This window comes from Camelus dromedarius, chromosome 3, assembly GCF_036321535.1.
Source record: "Camelus dromedarius isolate mCamDro1 chromosome 3, mCamDro1.pat, whole genome shotgun sequence".
NCBI classification, from domain to species: domain Eukaryota; kingdom Metazoa; phylum Chordata; class Mammalia; order Artiodactyla; family Camelidae; genus Camelus; species Camelus dromedarius.
Genome location: NC_087438.1, coordinates 48013383 through 48031185, shown reverse-complemented (window position 1 = coordinate 48031185; position 17803 = coordinate 48013383). Strand labels below are relative to the sequence as shown.

The window sequence follows — 17803 nt, the reverse complement described above, 5'->3', positions numbered from 1 at the left end:
AGAGTTCTGTCCCCACCCAGGTCAACTGCCATATCCTGCTCTACAGATACGTCAAACAATAGATGTGTCATACTGGTCATAAAGCCTGGGCAAAAATGTAGATAAACTGAGAAAAAGCCATCACTACTGATGATTACAGTGATTTCTTAAATTTGAAAGACAATCTCTAAATGACTATATTTGATAGCAAAAAGCAAGCAGACAAGTAATAGAAAGCTCTAACCTGTAGAGAATCAACATATAAATCTTAAAATTTACCACCAATCCCCCCCCCACAACACACACACACCACAGACATATATGTAATCTTTTAAAAACTAACTTGGTGGGATCTGCTCCTTTAAAGTAGGCATTAACAGATTCTGTAAGGGCGACTGCCACAGGTAAGGTGTCCTGATTTCCGAGGCTGACAGGACTGGGACCTCGTGACACACCTAGAATAAATACAACTCATTTGTTAAATCCTATAGAAAGACATTTATTAAATACCAAGACAAGTAGATTCAAAATGTTAGCTTGTCACAAATGACTCTATTACTGGTTTCAAAGATGCCCCAAGTATAAATCTGGAGGTTAAAGTATAAAGCATAAAACAAACTGGACAAATGAAAAAAACCAGGAAAACATGTCACACTGACTTTAGTTTTAAATGTGATGACAGAGAAGGGCTGGGTTAAGGAAATGTCAGAAGGAAAAAGCCCTTCACTTGAAGAGCTGAAAGTACTAAAATGCGGCTTCAAAACCATTCAGATACTAAATTCTTTCAGGTTCTACCAATCACATACTTATAGTCATTAAACTGGATTTTTCTATTTAAGCTATTTCTATCCATTAGCTATTTCCAATGTAATCATACACTGCTCTTTCTTACTATAATTCTTTTACCTCTTCTTTGTCCAATGCTTGTATTATATTCCCATATTACCTTTCCTTGATAAATATGACTAGTAAGATTATTTTGGCGTAACATTCCTGACATAAAGTTCACTAAGATACCTTTAGAGTCAAATCATGTACAGATTAATGTTTTCAAAGCATAATAAAAATGTAAACAAATTTAATCTATGTGTGTGTTCAGGTGTGTTTTTTAAAAACCTAAACAAAGTATCTGGTTTACTTCATAACAGAAAAACCCCTCAAAGTAATGCATTGCCTTTCTTTTTCTTTATAAATGTACTTTTCCCATTTATGTCTTACCATTACTGTTACTGATTGGAAAGTGCAGCATTTCATTTAATATATAATATATGATGAAATTTTGTTTAAAAAAAGTCAATAGGATAGTTAATTATGATTATTCATTCTTAAAGAAAAAAATGAAAAATCTAGGTCAAGATATAGCTCTGAAATTTGAATGTATGCTTTTGTTATGTAAATGTCACACAAGGTTCATAGCCATCAGGTATTTTCATTTCAGACATGACTGCCTATAGGGGAATTACTGAATTACTTTTGAGACACCTAGAGTACTACTTCTGACAAAAATCAGTATTAGCCTTCTCGGCTTCACAACTAAACCTGGGATACTAAAAATAGAAAGAGCTTTTGTAAGCTTAAGAGGCCAGGAAGACTTTGTAATAGTCAAGATTTTGAAGAATTTTGATTTAGAAGATTCTTCATAGTTAAAAAAAAAAAAAAAAAAAAAAGGGGGGGCTCAGTGATTAAATACACATGGAAACAGAACTGCTGTTTCTAGGCCACTGGGAAAAGTAAACCCTCTCAAGACAACTTAAAATTTCGTATGAAAATAAACTCGATATAAAAATTTATTCACAAGATCACAACTGTTTACTAACCACTAGTATATGTCAGACACTTTGCCAAAGAGTCGTCAAAGAAATGGTGCCTTTTGGAACCACATGTAGTTTTGCAAAGTGGGAACATACTTTGTGGGTGAGGCATGGGCTGTAGTGACGAAAGGACATAAAAGTATGGAGAAGTACTTACGACCCAGATCAAGGCATGGAGGACCTTTAATTTTATCCTTTTGGCACTAAAAGCCACTGAAAATGTTTAAGAGAAACATGATTATGTTTTTCACTTAGTAAGATCACTCTGAACACAGAGTAGGTCCTGGATTGAAGAGAATAATGACTTGGCAGGGATTCAGGTTTTGATCAGGTGAGAGATGATTAAGTGGAAAACAAGCTTCATCAAGAGGCAGTAGTTTCTAGGATATGTTATTGCAATTATGTAAATACACGATTGTGCACTGGGAAAATTTCACTGTAAATCTATTAGTTCAATAAACTTAAAAAATATACTGTTCTAGAGGGTCACTAGAAATTCAGGAAAGCATATTTTCAGAGAAAGATGAAGGATATAATATTTCATTAGAGAAAATTATATTCTCTTAAATATAAAATTAAACTTCTCCCCTAACCTACACAAATGGGTATTTACACACATTTATGGGTAACATTAATGTCTGCTACTGCTTTAACATTAAAAATCAAAAGAAACCTACAGAGTTATTCTTTTCTGTTATTCAATTTGGGCATATAAAATGCGAACTCTTGACATTTGTTTCCCTTTAAACTGTTAAGCCCATTATTGAAACATGGGAAGAAGAAAAAAATATGGAAAAGTTAAGAAAAAAATATCCACTTACCATACTTAACATTTTGGCATATCCCCTTTTCTATTTTCCATTTTTGTTTCCAAGATATTACATACGCATACTTCAAAAAAAAATTTCACATACGAAACTGTACTTAAGTCTCTTAAAAAAAAAGTCTAAATTTGTACTGTATTATTCAGAATAACTCATTTCTTAGAAATAATAAATTCCTTGGATATTCTTTTTTATAAGGATAGCATGCATTCTAATTTGTTTAATTGTTGATATTTAAACACTGCATGTGTTTTGAAAATGCAGAGAGATAAAGCTGAAATATAGGGTAACTTCCTTTGTAACAATCAATGAATATTTCTGTGGAATTCCTCTCAACTCAGGAGTAAAAACGAGGGGCTCACTCCCAAATATTTTCTACTTCTGTGCCTCTAACTTCAGATCACTGTATGTATGGTTTAGTATGACAGCTTTTGCTCTGGTGGTTTCTGTGTTATAGTTTTTTTTCTTTAACTGACATACTCTTCTTTCCTAACCACTTTTACCCTGCTTCTGATAGCTTTAGAGGTTAAGATTTATTGATACTTAATGTTGAGGGGAGAAGAGCAGGGAGATGGAAGATAATGCAAAAATACTGTACATTTTTATAATTTATCCATTGATATCAATGGATCTTGTATAGAAACTGGACATAATTAGTACAAAATTGACAGTTAAACCTTAGAGTTATTCTTATTTCTGAGATACTGTACATTGCTGGAAAAAGAAAAATTAGGTAACAAAGTATTTTAGATACACTTTAGGATCATTAGTCAACACATACATTTGCTTTTGATACAATACCTTGTGAAGTTTCACAGTGCTTTTCAATTTCAGAGAGAGTCCCAATCAAATTATCATCTTCTATCACATTTAAATAAAACAAAATATTGCAGGAAAAGAAAATACTTTCAAGAAACAAAAAGAATCAAAAACTTAAATCTGAACAGGGAGCTGAATAAACGTCACAACAAAGAACTTTTGAGGTAGATTTAAAGAGACTTTGTTGTACAAAATCCACATTACATCCTGCCTGCCTGTATCATCACTGTCACCTACTTGTGGGTCTCCTATTGCCAGCATTGACCCAAACTAAAAACAAGTATCTATCAATTCAATCAAAGTTAAAGTTCCCATCACAAAAGAAAACTTTCCAAATAATCTAGAGATAATGGGAAAGGACTAAAGCAATTTTGTTTACCCAGACTACATGCCTGATTTCTAACAGGACCCATGTGTTTTTTAAGACTTACTGGATATATTTACACAAAGTTGAAAGGTGGGAAAACCAGTAATGTTCACGAAAGTATATGACAGTAACATCATGTTTAGACATTTAGAAATCAAATCATGTTTATCTCATTTTAGCCAATACTACTCATGCCATTTTTACAATGGCTACACACAGAAGATGCGTTTCTTTGTGTGTGTACTAACAAATCAAATTGGGTATAATTAAAGCAGCTAAATTAAGGCTGTGATGCTCAAACTTAACATGCATCAGAACTGCCTGGAAGGCCTGTTCAAAGACTGCTAGCCTCACTCCAGAGCTTCTGACTTAGAAGGCCTGCATTTCTAATCAGTTCTCAGGTGATGCAGACAGATGCTGCAGGTCCAAGGACCACACTTTCTGCACTGCTGAATTATGCTCAGTTAGTGCAAACCAATAATTTTTATTATCGAAGATTAACTATTTACTACTTAGAAGCAGCAATGGGGACAATTATAATTCTTATGACAGGTTGTTGCTCCTGAAATACAGCTTCTCTGTTTAAGTGGCTTTGTGCTTTGTATATTATATTAGCAGTGGGTAAGAAAAATGGTGAGAATTTGTGTAAAGAATTGAATAAAACTGATAACAGAAAAAACTCGAGCAAAATCTAGATATAAAATAATCAATTTGTTTGGTGAAGTTTAGCTTTACACAGCTATGCCTTAATATCTAGTTTTAAATCTTTATGATTTAAATTCTTATAGAAAAAATAAATTGATTGCAAGCACAAAACCCCTTTTATTGAATCAGTTGCTTTTAAAACAAATTTTCTTAGGAATGCAAGTATCAATTCACAGTAGAAAGGACTGCATCGTATTTTGCCTTCAACTATTTATATTGGTCAGTAGTTTATACATTTAATGCATTCTTAACAGTGCTAACCAAGGTTAAAATTCTCTCCAGATAATACACAATGTGAAAGAGAAAAGGAAAATGTGGCTAGTTTGATAATGCCAGGTATGTTTCCAAAAAACCAAAATGTTTAATGTTAAATTCTTCACTAGCCCATTAAAAAAAAAAGCCTCAGCCTGATCATATTTTGGATGCTAACTTTCCCATGTAATCGATGATAATCACTTACCTACTGTTGGAGTATTGGCAGCACTTAATGAAGCAGAAGACGAGATAGAGGAAGAACTTTCTGCCCGGGCTAATGGAGCAGCAGGAGGTGGGCTGGTACTAGACGTTACAGGTGGGCTGAATGGCCTGGGCTTAAGAACAAAATATTATGTACCAAAATGCTAAAACAATTCCCCTCTTCTCAGAAAAGATTCTGAAGTATCAAGTAAGATTAATTTTAACATACTAAACCAAATTTATTGTGTTTCTTACAACCCACAGAGATGCCATATGTCAGTCATTTTCAAGAATTTATTAAAAGCTGAAAAGGCTATTTTAAAATAATGCTGTTTAGAGAATCTTGGTATGTAAAATATTTTCTGTATTTCAAGAAGTATGCTTAAGACACATTCTCAGAAGTTAAACAATATGAAGGCTTCTCATATACACTGCAAAACTGCTTCCCTTTTGGGTTACTCACTTTACTGCCTATAAAAAAATATTTCTCTGGATTCTTGCCAGCAATAAATGGATGAGCCTTAGGAGAAGGAAAAATAATAAAATTTTAAAACTTGTAGCTAATTTAATAGATAAAAATAAAATTGGCATTTCCCTTTTATGAATTGTCTATATTAGCTTTGTCTTACTGAGTCTGGGGACGTCTTAGTATTTATTACCCAAGCTTTCACTAACCCTTTTCTTTATTTAATGTAAATATTTTCTTCCTAAATGTTGCTTGCCCCTTACTTTCGGCGTTTACACATCTGTCCACATTTTCTTTCATAATTCCTTGTTAATGCTTCCTCATTGAGAAAGTTCACCCCATTCAGAGATTTGAGAACATCTTAATTCTACTATCTTCCTATTTTCTAGTTAAAAATTACAACAAATATACAAAATATGATTCCAATCCATTTATCTTTTACTTTGGTGAATGGATTTTTTTCCTTCCAAATTCCTAATTGTTCCTGTAATGTGTTAGCAACACTTCCTGAGTTATTTCACTTTTTAAAATACGGACTATTGAGCTTAATTAAAAATAACCTTTTCCTGTTTATAAAAGTATTAAGTGAATGCAATATTTATTTAGTGCCTAATATGTGTCATGTCATGGGTACTAGATACAAAGCAGTGAACAGAAAAACATAGTTTCTGTCCCCAGTTATCTGAGGAACAAGAAAAACAAAAGGCAAAAACAAACCAAAAAGACTCCATAAGAAGCATTCACACATTAAAATTATTCAACTCTACATTGCATGAATATAAATGTATAGATATGTACTTTTATAAAAATCAGATTATACTGCCCAAAGTGCTTTATAATTAGTAAACCCCACACCCCCCAAATCAACTATTTTTAAAATATAGCTCCAGAGAATGGCCTTTTGATGACTCATTATGTACAGTAGGTTGGAAAAATATAGCAAGGTATACAAATGTGGCTGCAGATGTATACAGATGGAGGTAGTGCAGTACATGAGGCCAAATACTAAATTCAACAGCTGATCTGACTTAAAAGTTTGTAAAAATTTTATCTACTGTTGGGGCTGTTTCTCCTGTGGCAGCATGGCCTCATGGCCGGTATCAAGTGGTTGCACTTTACGATTCATAATTACAAAGTGCATTTCATAATTTTTTAGGAAAAAACAAAAACAGCTCTTCTCTCAAGTGGTTTTCTCTTACTTTCAAATGGCGCTGTCCAGTACAGTAACCACTAACACTTGTGGCTAGTTCAAACTTGAGCTGTATAAAATACACAGTGGATTCTGAAGACTTTGCATATACACAAAAAGAATACAAACTCCCAATTTTTATATTGATATGTTAAAATATGTTTAATATACTGAGTAAAATCATTAACTTTACTGTTTCTACTTTTTTTTAATGTGGGTACTAGAAAATTTTAAAGTATATGCTGCTTCTATTTCTATTGGACAGCACTACTTTAGAATACTACTTCTTAAACATTAACATGCATCAGAGTCACTCTGAGGGCTTGTTAAAACACAAATGCTGGGCCACTCTCTAGAATTTGATTTGTCTGAGGTAGGGCAAAGAAACTGCGTTTCTGCCAAGTTCCCAGGTGATGCTAATGCTGCTGGTCTGGGGAACACACTTTGAGAACCACTGCTCTAGAATAATAAGGATTTCTCTGTAGAGGTGTAGGGAGAGTGTGGTTATAGACCCTTTGCGCATGGAGTGAAAGGTATGAGCCTTCTCTCCAAAAAATACACATACAAGCATGCAAGGAAGAGTACTCCAATATAGCTGGAGAGAATTCCAATCAGCCCTACCTTTTTGGTGGGCACTACAACAGTAATCATCAAGAGTCTTAAAAATGTGTATACCATTTAGTTCATGAATTTTACTTTTAAAACTTTTACTAAGGAAATAGTGTCTGCAAAGAAACAAAAATATTCACTAAGGCATTGTTTATAATGAAGTCCTGGAAATAAACTAAATGTCAAATAATCAGATTTCTAAAAACTTTCAAAAATTTAATGCTGATAACAGGGTAGAAGATACAGCATTTATGCTCTGCAGCCACTTCAAATGATGTTCCCTGAAGCCCTCAGAGGGTGGTTTCTAAAAGGCTCTCAAGGCTTGGGTAGGGAGTAAAGTATGATGTGAAAAAATTATAAAAGTCCCATTTTTACTTAATTAATAGACTTACAACTTGAGACTATTTGACAAAGGATTCTACCACTTTAAAGAAGTCTGAAAATTATGGAATAATTTGATATAGAAAAACATTCCCCAAATATTTTCAAGTGAAGATTAAAAAATACATAAGGTATGACCTTTTATTTAAAAATATATACCATTCATGGTAACTAACTTTTATGAGCACTGTACTTGACAATGCTTTAAGTGTTTTACATATATTCACTCATTTAAGTCTCAAAACAGCCTATTATCATACTCATTTACCCATAAGGAAACTGAGACTCTAAACTTGTCTAATGGTGCTAGGGTAATTAGTGTCTAACAAGCCTGTGCTTTTAATAACTACATTTTACCAACTCTGGATAAATACTTACACATTAAAAAAAAATAATGAAAGGATATGTATAAAAATGTTAACAGTGGTCATTATTGGATGGTGAAATATATAGAAGGAATTTTTGTTTTCTGTTTTCTCTATTTTCAAAATTTTACAACATGATCACACACTGATTTTGTAATCAGGAAAAAACACATTAAGATGTAGTAATTTTTAATGCTGTAACCAGAAACTGACATACTGTAACTGGCTATACTTCAAAAAAAAATGTAGTAATTTTCATATTACTTAAATAATAACCATCTCCTTGGGAGCTTGTACTGAGTTTTCATTTTCCTTCCACTAAGCCGGCTTGGATAGAAGATCAAAGAAAGATGTCACTGTTTCAACACTTGGTGCTCTTAGCTTTCTCATTTATTTATGAAACATTTCCTATCCTGAACCATGTGACAAGCGTGATGTAAAGTATTAACACATTAGTAAAGTATTAAGCATATAAAATTGGCTAAGGCTCTAGTGAGGGGAGCACACACACACAAAAGTAGTCCTCCCTTGGTATCCAGAGTATCTGCATATAACCTTTAGGAAGCACATTCTCCAGAGTACTTTGAATCATCTCTAAATTACTTATAATACCTAAGACAATGTAAATTCTATGTAAATAGTTGTACATACAATGTAAATGCTATGTAAATAGTTGCTGCTGTGTGGCAAATTTGTTTTGCTTTTTGGAAATTTCTGGAGTTCCCCCCCCCAAATAATTTGAATCCATGGATGCAGAACTCACAGATACAGAGGTCGACTGTGGGTCAACTGTGTATACAAGGTGATATACACACTAAAAGAAGCATAAGCAAAGTATATGGGTGTAAGGAAGAGAATGACTAAATCCAACAGGAGAGGAGTACTAATCAAAGAGGGCTTCACCTAGGTGGTGATATCTAGCAGGGTCTTAAAGAGAGCAGTTTCCTACATAAAAACTGAGGGGCATGTCAGATAGAAGCAGCACAATAAGAAGACATGGATGCATAAAACAGCATGTGTTTAGGGAAAAGTGGAAAGTTTCGAGTGGCTGGAACCTAGGCTGCAAAGAGGAGAAAGCTGGACAGTTTGGTAATGCAGATTGCTGAGGTAACTTTATCAAGAGCCTTGTACATTCACTTAAAACGTTCAACCACATGGATTGTGGAGTACCACTGGAGATGTATATCGGGAAAAAGATTAGGCCTGACATTTAGAAATTTAATTGTGGCAATTAAACTGGTAAGTAAAAGATGAAGCAAAGCAGAATAGACTGAAGGAGAGAAGACTGGCTTGAGAGAGTCTGACTCTGAGTAGAACTAATATATTTTCATTATCTGACAACTTTTAAAAACCAATGCCTTTTTTTTTTTAAGCAATATGCACTTTTACAAGCCAGTTAAGTGATATGAACTGCAGATTCCTTATGTATAAAATAAAGATGGACTAGATGCCTACCAGGACTCCCCTGGCAGTGTACTTCTAAGGCCTAAGAACGGGCTACCTGCGTACTTGACTTCAATATTGGAATTTAAGTAGAATTATATGAAAATTGCTATTTAATTATGAAACAATGGATACTGAATTGTATTTTTTATCTTTTATCAACTTTCTCAGGAGAGCTCTTTCTTCCTGAACAATGGTTTTGCTCCACAGGTATGAACACTAAGATAATACGGGGAAGTAAAGAAAGTATTAGCTGGGATAACTTTTCTGTAGTTTGAGAAGCATACAGAAAAATATCATTTGTACATTTGCATTTTAAATCAAAACAGTTATAATTAAAAAAAAAAAAAACAACACCTGAGTACATACTATTTCATTAATCCCACTGAGTTTGCCTGAAGTAAGCTTTGGTCTGGAAGCAGGCCTTGGAGGTGGGACAATGGTGCCTATAGAAAGAGGAGTTGTGGGCCTGGCTGGTGGGTGGAAAGAGAGAATTTGAAGAAAATCATTAGTATGCAGCAATCCTTACATAAAAACATTCTATTATAGAACGACTAGGTTTCAAAGCTCATTTTTTTCAGGGTTTTTTTTTTTTTTTAACATTTTTTATTGATTTATTTTTTACAATGTTGTGTCAAATTCCAGTGTTCAGCACAATTTTTCAGTTATTCATGGACATATACACACTCATTGTCACATTTTTTTCTCTAGGGTTTTTTTTTTTTAATATAACTATAGCTATTTATTGAAATGCTGCGAATCTATCAAATACACTTTTTTCAAAGCTACCAATAATATTCCTGAAAAAAATCATTAAATTCTCAGTTAAACTGACATACATACTATAAATTATATTCCTGTTTCAATTATTTATGCACATAAAAATTAAATCTAATAAATTAGCTGGTGAAAATAAACCAGTTTAGGGTCTAAGATCTTTAGTTTATTGCTAATACTTCTAACTTTATAGTTATGCAAGACCAAGCCTGTGAAGCAACATCTTCAGAATAACATGAGCTCTAAATAAAACATTACCTTAATTAAATCTGAAATCTCACTTTTAAGTTGAACCACACTGTACCATTTTTTGGTGACAATCAAAAATACCTCATTGGTTTACCAAAAAAAATTTCCCCAAATCACTAAAATTAATTTTTGGTAAATACAGAAAATCGTACCTTAAGTTTTCCTAAATCCTATATAAATTTAGTGTTCAATATTTTAACACCATTTTCAAACTTTACAATTTTATAAATCAGAAATACTAACCTCAGTATTCCTAATTAAAAATAACTCAGCATGGTAGAAACTAATGAAATTCAAGTATACATCAAAAGTCACAAATGTATTAGCATAATCAAAGCAAGTGTGAAGAATGGAAGCAAATACATTTAAACCAGCTTTAATTACTTAAAATGACCTTCAAATCCTTTTGGACCATTCTAAAAGATGGGTCTATAATTCAGATTGAAGACTATAATATGGATGGGAAGAAATGTATTTCAATAAGCTCTGTAAGTTTACAGATGTGCAAAGTTAAAAATATATGAATAGGCCTAAGCATGTACATGACGAAGCAAACAGGAAAGCTGAGAACAGTAAGCTTGGGCAGCAGTGGAGGAGTGGAGGCATGAAAGGAAAGGGCATGGAGGTGACAGGAGAAGACATAAAAAAAACAGTCACACACAGAAGTGAAGGTAAATGTATGGGGGTAAGGAATCATTTAGAAAGCAGATCATATGAAGAGCGAAAGGATGCAAGCACAGTTGAGACTGCTTGAAGAAAACATCAAAAAGCTGATAAGAAATCAAGCTTAGATCCTTCTTCCAGTCAGCACCAGTTCTTTCATGCTGCACCCCTGCTTTAAGCTGTACATTGGAAGAAATGTGCACTAACCTGAGGACCATAACACTTCTCTGAGCCATGACGTATTTCCTTTGAAGATATGTTCACTATCAATGAAACCAGCACTGACCAATACTCAATTTATTTCAAGCTTGTGATAGAGTTTAACATAGTAGAGACATTCACTCCTGAAGCTTCATTAATGATCATGTGGCCTGTCCAAATGGCATTTAGATTGACTCAAATCAAGCCTGGTTGAAGTTCAGCTCCTTCAAATAATCAGAATTTGCTTTTTGAAAAAAGCTAATACAGTATCTATTAACATCACTGTTTACAAATGAATCTATTAATTGTAAGTTAATAATAAATTTATAAATTATAAATCTATCTCTGTATGCCAATTAGGTACTGCTTTTAGGAGCCTCTGAAAGAGATTACTACAATTGATTACAGGCTTAAGTATCTTAATTGTGTTTTGTGGTGGTGGTGCCGGTGGTGGAGCTCACTTCTAAAAAATGTCTATTAGATACAGTATTTCAAGAAATAGGAAGTGACTTGTAAAGTTTAAAAACATAGGCAATAAGAGCTAATCTACATCTGCCTTCTGACATTACCTAAGGGGAAGGGACAAAGCATGTTTCCTGTAGCATTCTTCACCTGAACAAAGGTACAGACTAATCTAGGATCCAGAAGTAATGATAATGCAGAAGAGAAATTAGCAGCATTGTTAGCTGCTTCTGTTAGTAGTTTTTCAGGATATGTAATAGTATGGCAAAGGCCACTTTGATCCTCAGAGATGCAGCTGTTAGAAGATCTGTCATCCAAAGCATCAAGGAACCCAAAGGTATTTTCAACTTTATAGTGCAATCTCTGGAAAGCCTTATAAGTGCCACTGGAGTCAGTAATTTTAGCAAGTTCATCAGTAAAGGAAATCCACTGACTACAACCATGAAGCAAAAGGAAACTTTTGCTGGCTGGTGGTGGTGTTACAGCAGGATAACATAGAGGGTTGATGGAACAGTCTGGTAATGGGTTTTCTAGACCTAAAATCTGACCTGGTTTCAATTAAAGATTCAATTGTTACACACCCAGACAAGTCAGTTTGGGAGAGAAAAGTAAAGCTGTATTCTGTTCACTGAGGTCAATAGAAGAAGAGGAAAGCAATTGAAAACAAGAAGTAACAGAAAAATTCTAGAAATAAAATGTAAATCTATATAGCCAAGTAATTCTTATTTCAGATTAATGTTACTTTAATACTCAAAGCTAGAAAAATTTAATACATGGAAAAGAGCTTGAAACCCAACTTTATATTAACCAAGGAAGATAAATAGGAGAAATAAGAAACTTAAAATATAGATGAGTAATATTTAAGGTCCAAAAATATATAAAGCCAGTATTATTCCTGTTTCCCAGAGGAGTAAAAGGTAATGTTAACAGTAAAAGTCTAAAAAGATATGACAAGGTATCAGTGATAGTGCTGTATACATGCGTTACTCGACAAAGTGCCTGTCTGGCTAGTAATAAAACTTGAAACTGTTAGGAAGTAAGAGGAATTAATCAGTTTTGGAGTTAATATATAAAACTAGCCTAATATTTTTCAAAAGATAATCCTGTGGGGTTTTTACAGAACTCAGGTGCTCAATTAATCCACGGGTAGAGGAGAGATGGTCCATACTAGCACTTTATCAAAAAGGAAGTAGATGTGACATATTTACATTAAATTACATATAAATATTTTATTATATATAAATTTATTTATATGTAAATGATACATAATGTTTATTTATGTATCTACATGGTGGAAGAAGCAACTGAAACTACTTCTATACCAAGCTCTAAGTATGCTTTTTAAACATATAACAACATTTATCAGTTATTAACTAGAATTATTTTCTTCGAGACTGCTTTAGCTGAGATGGTGTCACTAATGAATTAAGATTCTTAAAGAGACAGAAGAGAGTAGGGAATAATCTGACAAACCACACCTTGCGAAAATGTGAAAATGGGTACCTGTGTAGATAATGTTAAGATGGGAGAGATGCACTGCAAAGAGGTGAAAGAAAATTTAAGACAAAATACCTATTTCACAATTTCACTTAGAACCAGTCTTATAAAACATCATAATGTATTCATAAGTTTTTATCAATAATTATATTCTGCTCAAGTGAAGACATAATCATAATTACTGCATAGCAGAATGTCTTTTCAACATCACTAACATTCTTTGAAGGGAAAAATAATTTTACATTATTTTTCAGAATAAATAGGAAGGTTTTAAAAGGCATACCAAAATAAATTTTAAAACACACAAAAGGTTAATTTTTTATCATTTCCTACCTACTAAACATCAAATGACAACTGAATGAAAATGTATTATTTTCTACCTGAGGTTGAAAGTGATATGGGCAAAACATTCTTTAGACAGGGAGCAAGAAAAGGGCATGTTTTTGAAAAGAATGAGACTGTGCTGAAGGAAATAGCAAAAAACAAAGGGTGTTATGAAGAAATTTCTATATAACTAAAAACTGTGATAACAAAGTGAAAGTTCTTATTAAAGATTTAAAAAATAAGTCATAAAAGAATATTAACAAAATTAAAAAACACTGCTTAGAACTCCTTTCAATCTAAAAACAAAAACACTTCTGACATTTTCACTAAACAAAAAAGAGATGTTATTACAACTTCAGTTTTTCTTGTACAATTATTTTACTTACAAAATCTATTAGTAAGATTAGTTTCCTAAAACAAAATAGTAACAAAGCCCCACTGAGAGAGGCTATAATGCCACTTCAGAATATGTTCAATTATCTAGTGACTGTTTCTTGCTGTTTTACAAGTTTAGGTGCACATCACCTAATACTTTCTCTTCAAAATTCCCAACTGTTTCAGGGTAAGGTTGCCTAAAATCCATTTATAATTTCTTTTTAAAACATTTAGTTTCTAAACAGTCCAATTTTAAATATTAGTATTTATGTTATTATTTTGTTAATCTGCCAGTGTGTGATAAATAGAACAAAGACTTTAGAATCAGTAAGACCCAGGTTTGAGTCCATGCTTCATTTCCTAGTTATATGAAGTTCCTGGTCATCTCTGAGCTTTATTATTTTTCATCTATATAATAGAGACAATAAGAAGGATTCCATATAGCAGTTAATGAGGTGAAATCAAACAGAATGTGCAGATTTCAGCAGAGACGTAGCAGGAACTCCATCAATTCAAGTTCTCTTCCCACCATTCCAGCACTCCCTTAACCCCAACTGGCATTTCTGAAATCCCAGGGAAGGCTGAAGATCAACTTAAACTGATTTTATTTTCTCACTTTAAATAAGCAGTTTTATTAAACATGTTTTGATTCTTGACAGATGGGATTTTAATATTTTGAAGAAAAGAGAAATTTAATATATTCTTGCCAAAAACAACAACTAAAATTCATTCACCAAGTTCTTTCATGCATTTCTTGGGAAGTGCTAAAACCTTTCTGGAGAGCAGTTTGGCAATAAGCATCAATGGGCCTACTTTATGATTCATAAATCTTGCATTGGTAAATTATTATAAGGATATGAGAATGCACAAAATTTATTATATCCACAGATGTTCATAATACTAGAAAATCAGATGCAACTTGAGTGTCCATCAAGATAGGACTGATTAGATTAATGTATACATGCAGTTGAATAATGTTAAGAATTATTATTTGGGCACTGATATATAAATGATACCTAGAAATAAATATATAATATATAAATGAAAAAAAGTTGGTGTTTGATAAATTTTCATTCTTAAAGCCATGGTGTCTTTAAGGTATGTTAACAAAAACAGTATAAAATCACTCTGATCTGGCAATATGATAGAGGACAAGTTAAAAAATTTTTGATCATTAAGTACAACATACAAGTAATGAATAAATGAATTAGAAAAAAGTAACTACTGCATTCCTTTACAGTTAAAAAAAAAAAAGTACATATATATATATTTACCTGATGATGACGAAGTTAGTGAAGCTGAAGAAGATGAATCAAGAGATGGTCCAAACAGGGGGTCCCAAGCAAGTAAATCACTGTTCCCTTTACTGCCATAACATTATAAAAGTAGATTTTAAGCAAACGAGTATTTTATTAGTACAAAATCTAGTCACTTATTTTTATTTCATAGAAAAATTATAACAGCTCAGTATATATGATTAAAGAGTAAGATATTCTGCCAATTGACTATGTGAAGAAATTTAATTAGCAGATTTCATAAACTGGTATTTATTAACTGCTATAAGCAAACCTACAATAACATTATGTGAGGTTGGTAAGGGAGAGTAGAGAAGATTAATCCCCACTGATTAAATCTTGTCATATTCTAACAATCTTAGGGGGCCTCAGAATGGAAATAATTTCAGCTTTACAAATGAAAAGCAGCACCGAGTCTAAATGACCTGCCTATCTATGGCAGCATAGCTAATTAATTCTACAGTAGTGTCAGGTCTGCTCATTCACATCTAGCATCCAGTCTTGGACAGAAAATTTCTTAAGTGATAGAAAATCAGGTAGAAATTTTAAAAGGCCATACTTACTTTCAAAGGTGAAGAAAAAGGGTAAAAAAATTTTTTAAAGTACTTTTTAAGTACAAAATGGTGGCTTAAGCCCCATCTATATAAACTTCAAAGGTCTGATCACTGCAGTAGATCGTGCATAGGTGGGGTTTTTCCCTAGGCAATCCACTACCTGGCCCACTAAGTCGGTCTAGCAAAACGTCTGGGTCATATATGCCTTTTTATGAGAGGTTACCAAAACCATGGACAAAATTAAGAGTATCAGCAGTCTAGTTTCAAAAACAACATGTATAAGCAAAGATTTTCTTCCACTGACTTCATGGAATCCACTGGACCCAGTTACTCTCAGGATTCAACTCCTGGCTCTTTAGTTTGTATTTAATACAGACTTTTATATAAATGTTTCTCTTTTTCATATTAGTCACAGCCCTTTTAAGATGCCTAATCTCTAGGATCTTGAGCATGTGATCTTTGCTACCACTTCTTTTTTTTAAATCCAGCTTTACTGAGATTTGACTGACAAATAAAAATTGTATATATTTACAGCATAAAAGAATATTAATCCCCATTTTAAAAAATTTAATGTATCAATCTGCCATTATTTAAAATATTTTTCAAAAATCATAGAAAACAGGCCCACTATAATGCAAACATTACAGTTATCTAAGAAACATATATCTAGTATTTCAGCATGCACCCACATGGAAGCACAGTCATATGATAACACCTAGAATCACAACTGCATAAGTGATTCTTCAAAACAAAGTCTTAAAACACTAAACTTCTCTTTAAAAATGACAAATCAAATGAATACCACCACTCTGCTCAGTTAGTGCCTAGCTTCAAAAGTTTCAATCTTAAACTATCCCTCTAATTAAGTCTATTTTTACTCATACAAAAAACATGAAAAGAAAGTAGTCTTATTGGTAAATACAGAAGTGAAAAAGGACCCATGCAACACTGGCTTTATACACACACACATTTTTTTTTTTTTAAGAGCTTGCAACATGTCTTCTAGACCTCTCTTTTTTCAACTAAGTTGAGATTCTTCTTCATTTTGAGGGTCATAAAGTATACAGTTTATTTTATAAGGTCACAAACAAAACTGAAGGAAAACAAAATTTCCATGAGAATAACTAATTAGTTGAAATACAGATGTGTATGAATTTCGGGTACCATCATTTATTCAGAAGTAGTGAGGACATCAAGGCCAAAATAGGTGAATGGATTTTTTGTTAATTATCATAAAAAGAAATATTATCAAATGAGAAATAATTTAAAACATCTAAAAACTCCACATTATGTTTCACAGCTTAGGAAAAAGGATGATTAAAAACACTCTACTGGAATTAAAGCTGCAGAGATAATAAAACTCTCTAGAAAAAAAGGACAAAAGAAAATTTTTAATATTTAAATTTTAAAAATTAAATTGCAGTGGGCAGGGACACAGGATTTTTAGGGCAGTGAAATTATTCTGTATGATACTATAATGATGGATACATGTCATTAACTATTTGTCAAAACTTATAGGTTATACAACACCAAGAGTGAACACTAATCTAAACCTTGGACTTAACGGTGATAATGATGTGTCAATGTAGGTTCATCAGTTTTGACAAATGTGCTATTCTGGTGGGTGATTCTAACAGTGTAGGAGGGGTTTGGTGTATGTGGAGGGAAAGTGTATATGCAAAAATCTCCATACCTTCCACTCAAATTAGCTGTGAACCTAAAATTGCTCTAAAAAATAGTCTATTAAAAAAATTTTTTTAATGTGGAACTTACTCATTGGATGCAGCAGATGGCTTCGATTTTGTTAATTCTTCATCTGATCAAAAAATTGAAATATTATGAAAAAAATAATCTGAGTAATAAAAATATTTTAATATGGAGAGAAATACTACACATATAGTAGTCCATGAACAATTTAAAAAATATGGCATTAATAACATATATATATAATTTAAACAATTACAAAGAAAAGGAACATGTCTTTAATAAGTT

At 32.7% G+C, this 17803-nt stretch overlaps 1 protein-coding gene across 3 annotated transcripts in view; it reads right to left on the bottom strand.

Moving 5' to 3' along the window:
* Positions 1 to 17803, bottom strand: part of FCHO2 (FCH and mu domain containing endocytic adaptor 2) — a 110689-nt gene that overhangs the window by 17234 nt on the left and 75652 nt on the right. For all 3 annotated transcript variants that reach the window (XM_031446701.2, XM_064481442.1, XM_031446707.2), the window contains 5 exons: positions 17585 to 17627; positions 15237 to 15328; positions 9784 to 9887; positions 4966 to 5095; positions 323 to 434 (listed from right to left, as the gene is read on the bottom strand). In XM_031446701.2, coding sequence (XP_031302561.2) covers positions 323 to 434; positions 4966 to 5095; positions 9784 to 9887; positions 15237 to 15328; positions 17585 to 17627 — 481 coding nt within the window. The remainder of the gene's footprint in view (positions 1 to 322; positions 435 to 4965; positions 5096 to 9783; positions 9888 to 15236; positions 15329 to 17584; positions 17628 to 17803) is intronic.